This window comes from Cucurbita pepo, chromosome 5 (genome assembly GCF_057944985.1).
Source record: "Cucurbita pepo subsp. pepo isolate OVF chromosome 5, ASM5794498v1, whole genome shotgun sequence".
NCBI lineage: Eukaryota > Viridiplantae > Streptophyta > Magnoliopsida > Cucurbitales > Cucurbitaceae > Cucurbita > Cucurbita pepo.
In genome coordinates this window covers 16,436,235-16,442,479 of record NC_141802.1, presented here as the reverse complement: position 1 = coordinate 16,442,479, position 6,245 = coordinate 16,436,235, and the positions used below count along the sequence as shown (strand labels likewise).

The window sequence follows — 6,245 nt, the reverse complement described above, 5'->3', positions numbered from 1 at the left end:
GTTGTCTAATTCTCCCTCCTCGAAAAGTTATATACTGTTTAAGTCGTTATTGTTGTCTTTCTACTCGCATGCTATATAACACCATTCTCAATCTCTCTCATTCTTGCTTTCAAAACTCTTTTTTCTAAACCTCTCTCTCCCGTTTTCTAAAATCTTCTCTTCAAATCGGGGTCCGAGGTTTGAATACACGTTGCCCGGCTGTAGGCAACGTGATCCGAAGTTGGCTAACTCACTCAGTGCTAAGAGAGAGTATCGCACCATCGCCAAATCCGCTCCCAAAAAAGGCGATTATGACACTAAACATACCTGAGAGGAGTTTGATGGTGCCAAGATTTTTTTTTTTTCAAAATTATATATCAAAATTTTTATAATTTAGAACGATTTTGTAAGTGAAAGTAATTTTAAAAAAAAAAATAACATCTTCTTAAAAGTACATTACCGAGTTGAGAAACATGATATCGTTGTTCAGTGACCAAAAATGTTAAAAAAGAAAAATGAGAACGAACCTATAAGGAATAATGGAATGAGAAAAGTTAAATATACATCCATCTCAAAATATAGAGACCAAAAATGTATTTTGATTTTATGATCTATGACTTTTAAAGTGAGAGAAATTAAGAATTGGAAAACCTAAAGTTTGGACATTCAAATGAAAAGGTTGCATGAAAGGAAAGTTTCATCGGCCTAGTTTACACAACTTAAAATAGGAAACGAACAAAAGCAGTTATTAGATAAGTTACCGAGAGTCCTGAGAATACTGCGAACCATTCAAATTTATTTAAGTAAAATAGGAAACGAACAAAAGTAGTTTTTGGATAAGTTCCCGAGAGTCTTGAGATTACGGCGAACCATTCAAATTTATTTAGGTAAAATAGGAAACCAACAAAAGTAGTTATGGGATCAGTTCCCGAGAGTCCTGAGAATATGGCGAACCATTCAAATTTATTTAGGTAAAATAGGAAACGAACAAAAGTTGTTATTGAGAAAGTTCCCGAGAGTCCTGAGAATACGGCGAACCATTCAAATTTATTTAGGTAAAATAGGAAACGAACAAAAGTAGTTTTTGGATAAGTTCCCAAGAGTCCTGAGAATACGGCGAACCATTCAAATTTATTTAGGTAAAATAGGAAATGAACAAAAGTAGTTTTTGGATATGTTCTCGAGAGTCCTGAGATTACGGCGAACCATTCAAATTTATTTTGATAAAATAGGAAACCAACAAAATTAGTTATTGGATCAGTTCCCGAGAGTCCTGAGAATACGGCGAACCATTCAAATTTATTTAGGTAAAGGAAACGAACAAAAATTGTTATTGAGAAAGTTCCCGAGAGTCCTGAGAATACGATGAACCATTCAAATTTATTTAGGTAAAATAGGAAATGAACAAAAGTAGTTATTGGATAAGTTCCCGAGAGTCTTGAGAATAACCATTCAAATTTATTAGGAAACGAACAAAAGTAGTTTTTGGATAAGTTCCCGAGAGTCCTGAGAATACGGTGAACCATTCAAATTTATTTTGATAAAATAGGAAACGAACAAAAGTAGTTATTGGATCAGTTCTCGAGAGTCCTGAGAATACGGCGAACCATTCAAATTTATTTAGGTAAAACAGGAAATGAACAAAAGTAGTTATTGAGAAAGTTCCCGAGAGTCCTGAGAATACAATGAACCATTCAAATTTATTTATGTAAAATAGGAAACGAACAAAAGTAGTTATTGGATAAGTTCCCGAGAGTCCTGAGAATACAGTGAACCATTCAAATTTATTTAGGTAAAATAGGAAACGAACAAAAGTAGTTATTGGATAAGTTCCCGAGAGTCCTGAGAATGCGGCGAACCATTCAAATTTATTTTGATAAAATAAGAAACAAACAAAAGTAGTTTTTAGATAAGTTCCCGAGTCCCGAGAATACGGTGAACCATACAAATTTATTTTGATAAAATAGGAAACGAACAAAAGTAGTTATTGGATCAGTTCCCGAGAGTCCTGAGAATACGGCGAACCATTCAAATTTATTTAGCTAAAATAGGAAACGAACAAAAGTAGTTATTGAGAGTTCCCGAGAGTCCTGAGAATACGGTGAACCATTCAAATTTATTTAGGTCAAATAAGAAATGAACAAAAGTAGTTATTGAATAAGTTCCCGAGAGTCCTGAGAATGCAACGAACCATTCAAATTTATTTAGGTAAAATAGGAAACTAACAAAAGTAGTTTTTAGATAAGTTCCCGAGAGTCCAGAAATTACGGCGAACCATTCAAATTTATATAGGTCATCGACATATTGCTACATATAACACTACTTTCTTAAACTGTTTTCAAAACGTTTTTTCCAAAGTTTTCTTTCACTTCATTTTTCAAAACATATTTACAAGGAAACTAAATCATACACTATATGTGTCATCAATAGCTAAGTTAAGTCTCGAACATATTACAAGGAAACTAAATCATACATTATTTGTGTCATCAATAGCTAAGTTAAATCTCGAACCTGAAACTAAATCATACACTATTGTGTTATCAATAGCTAAGTTAAGTCTCAACATATTTACAAGGAAACTAAATCATACATTATTTGTGTCATCAATAGCTAAGTTAAGTCTCGAACCTGAAACTAAATCATACACTATTGTGTCATCAATAGCTAAGTTAAGTCTCGAACCTAAAACTAAATCATACTATTGTGTTATCAATAGCTAAGTTAAGTCTCGAACCTGAAACTAAATCATACACTATTGTGTCATCAATAGCTAAGTTAAGTTTGGAACCTGAAACTAAATCATACACTATTGTGTCATCAATAGCTAAGTTAAGTCTCGAACCTAAAACTAAATCATACACTATTGTGTCATCAATAGCTAAGTTAAGTCTCGAACCTAAAACTAAATCATACACTATTGTGTCATCAATAGCTAAGTTAAGTCTCGAACCTAAAACTAAATCATACACTATTGTGTCATCAATAGCTAAGTTAAGTCTCGAACCTGAAACTAAATCATACACTATTGTGTCATCAATAGCTAAGTTAAGTTTGGAACCTGAAAGTAAATCCTACATTATTTGTGTCATCAATAGCTAAGTTAAGTCTCGAACCTGAAACTAAATCATACACTATTGTGTCATCAATAGCTAAGTTAAGTCTCGAACCTAAAACTAAATCATACACTATTGTGTCATCAATAGCTAAGTTAAGTCTCGAACGAGTGCAATTGTGACCCGTCAACAATCAACACACAAAGAATCCTTCATCCTGAATTCATGATATCATATCTGCACTTTGAAAAATATAAGGGCTAGAAAAATAGAATGATGGGCAGCGCCACATTATATAAACCAAAATCCTATCAAACATATCCATTATTACCAAAAAAAAGACACAAGCATAGGTAGCAGCAAAATAGTCAGTTTTTTCCACCCTAATTAACAACAACCAAAGAAAGGTTTCCCTACATTTCTCTATTCATTCAAAATACAGGTTTAGAGCTCAATGGCTTGCCTCGTCCCATGGTGAACCCTTTCGTCCCATCAGGCATTCTCGGACTCTTCGTAGTGAGTTTGGAAGATGCTTCACAAACAACCTGACTACTTGATTGCATTGCTGCCGCCGGCAAGCTACAGCTACGATCGAGATGGCTATGAATTCGTCCACGACCCTTCCCACAGCCTCGTCCCCAACCCTTCTTAGCTGATGTAGAGTTCTCCTCGGACTAGTAAACCAGATATTTCATGTCATTTGAGAATTACAAACCATTGAAGCAAGGACGAATAAGTTTTAGAAACGAAATACGTACACTGCAATCGTTTATCAGTTCAGTGATATTTGGATGAGAGGACTCTTGTTCAGTGGATACAGTAGATGGTGAATCATCTTCATCCAGAATACAATCAAAATCGGACTTTCGAGTCTTCAGAACCGATTTCGGCTATCCAGAAATAATAATTAGAGTTGAACTAAGCAGGAGCATGTAAATAATGAAAATACAGGCACATCATCTTATTACACTTACCGAGCGTCTGAGCAATAGCCTTACTCGGAGCCCTTTCCTCCAGTTTCTCTCATCATTTAACTTCTCAGCCTAGCAGGCACAAAAAACGTGGAAAAGACAATAAAAAGATTGAATACAAGTAACTCGATCACCTATAGCGTACAATAGATGCATACCGCTCTTTCAGCCAACTCTGCGGTCTCGTATTCCACAAGTGCATGAAGCTTCAAACAAATGAAGTAACAATGAGAAAAGGATTTTAAGGAGAAGTGCCTTGGATATACATTATAGTAAAGGATGATTCACAATACCTTGTTACTGATGAACAATTCACCTTTAGAGCAGCACGGATTCGACTCTGGGGGATGGCAGATTCGGACAGTCTTCACACTGGTCAGATATCATCAATGAATGAAGCTCAGTGAAGACAGTTTAAACATCTAATAGAACAAGGAATAAGACTGAGTGATGATGTTAATGAAACTACCTCCCAATGACGCTAAATATCTTCTCAAGGTTGTGGTGTGAGTGATTGTCGGGCAAATTCTCCACAACGACCGTGCGGGACTGCAAATCAATGAACAAAAACATTACACCTTACTCAGCTAAAGATAAATGTTCTGCATCATTTGTACAATGGCTGATCTTACCAGCAATTCCTCTTTGTCCTTGTCCGTAAAGGGATGCTTACGCTTAACTTTCTTCCCATCAGCACTAACAACCTTCAGAAGATCAGATATGAATCACATTAAATCAAGAGTTCTTATTTTTCCAGAAAGAGTGGAAAATTGAGTGCTTAACTTAAGAACTTACAAGCTTTGAAGAGGAGCGGAGAGCTTGAACTATCAAATTGTTGTTGGTTGAGAGGGACTTCACTTTTTTGGTGGACGAAATAACAGAAATTGGAACTTCATAAAGGGAAATGAAAGAAAGACAAATCATAATTCAGTTAAGAACATATCGAAAATTTGAATTGACACATCCAGGTGATAGACTTCCAAAGATTATACCATAACCATCAGGATCTTTGCTAATGCTTTTTGCAAGAGATTCATTTGCAAGAAGACTCATGTCACTGAACTGATATTCTACCTGTAAAATTGAAATCATTCATAAGATGCTGAACTGATGTTCCAACTATGAACAACATATATGGGATTATAGTCATAGAGAAGAACTTATGCATATCAAACCCTTTAAGTTCAAAGCATAAAGAAAGAGAAATCAAAAATGTTATGAAGGAATCCAAGGAGAAAACTAATGGAAAAGAAGTGTACCTTAAGAACATTATTATAGATAATCTTGATGTGACAGACAAAATGATAACATGAACTAGTTACGAGCATGGCACATTGATCATCCAAATACAGAGTTCTAAAGGACTATCATATATTTACCAAAAAGCAAGAAGCATACATATAATCATGGTTAGGTGATTGATCATTCAGATGAACACAGAACAGGAAGCAGGATTATGGAATCAAACGATGAAATATAAGAGAAATCGAGACAAAAAAGGAATCAAGAACAGAATGAAACAAGGTTACCTGTTTGACGAGTTTTTGGTGAATATCATCAGAACGGGGACTCTTAGAGAAATTAGGGAGGGGAATGGTGGGATTAGGGATCAAATAGGTGGGTTCTTGATCGCCAATAAAGAACCAGTCGGAAGTAGCAGGAGCCCCACCAAGAAAATGGAAATAAGGATGAAAATAGCCGGTAACAGGCATCTGAGTTTGCGATCTAGGGAAGAACTCAGGCGCTTGGGCATTGAATTTGAAGGAAAGATCACCATTGCTGGTACTACTACCAACACCAGCATCGCCATTAACAGCTTGTTTGACGACCTCCATTTCAGGGTTCTGATTCACCTTCTTTTCCGGATTCGCTTCCGCCATATCTTCTCCGATTCCCCTCTTCCACTTGCGTTAATCCGAAGAAGAGTTTGGAACGCATAAGGGTTATGGAAATCTCAGTGTGTGTGTGTGTGTGTGTGTGCGCGCGCGCGTAAGATTTAGCCTGAAGTTTAGTAACTGAAATCTGCAAATCGACGCAGATTTCGCGCCCAAATATATGCATCTGGGGGTGGATTGAAAGGAGGGTAGGATTTTGTGACAAAGGGCCGTTGGATTTGAGTTTGACTGAGGATTTCGAGGTGGGAATTTCGCCCAAGTGGCTCTCCATTTTGCCATTTCTCACCAAGAACTTCCCTCCTTTCTTCCTTGTCGTCTCCTCTCTGCTTCAACGCCAATGTTTCTTT

At 36.2% G+C, this 6,245-nt stretch overlaps 1 protein-coding gene across 1 annotated transcript; it reads right to left on the bottom strand.

Annotated features, from left to right (window-relative positions):
* Positions 1–3,293: 3,293 nt before the first annotated feature.
* Positions 3,294–6,245, bottom strand: LOC111794549 (la-related protein 6C). Its single transcript, XM_023676581.2, has 10 exons — positions 5,533–6,245; positions 4,996–5,077; positions 4,799–4,893; positions 4,636–4,707; positions 4,473–4,552; positions 4,297–4,375; positions 4,162–4,209; positions 4,007–4,075; positions 3,791–3,922; positions 3,294–3,706 (listed from the first exon to the last, which is right to left on the bottom strand). The coding sequence occupies exons 1-10, from the start codon at positions 5,881–5,883 to the stop codon at positions 3,464–3,466; spliced, it is 1,251 nt and encodes a 416-aa protein (XP_023532349.2). The 5' UTR covers positions 5,884–6,245; the 3' UTR covers positions 3,294–3,463.

Excerpts from the sequence above, each read along its gene's own strand:
- LOC111794549 (XM_023676581.2), bottom strand. The coding sequence starts at position 5,883 with ATGGCGGAAGCGAATCCGGAAAAGAAGGTGAATCAGAACCCTGAAATG. Across the intron at positions 3,923-4,006 it reads GGCTATTGCTCAGACGCTCG|CCGAAATCGGTTCTGAAGAC; the intron begins GTAAGTGTAATA and ends ATTTCTGGATAG. Across the intron at positions 3,707-3,790 it reads AACTGATAAACGATTGCAGT|TCCGAGGAGAACTCTACATC; the intron begins GTACGTATTTCG and ends CTGGTTTACTAG.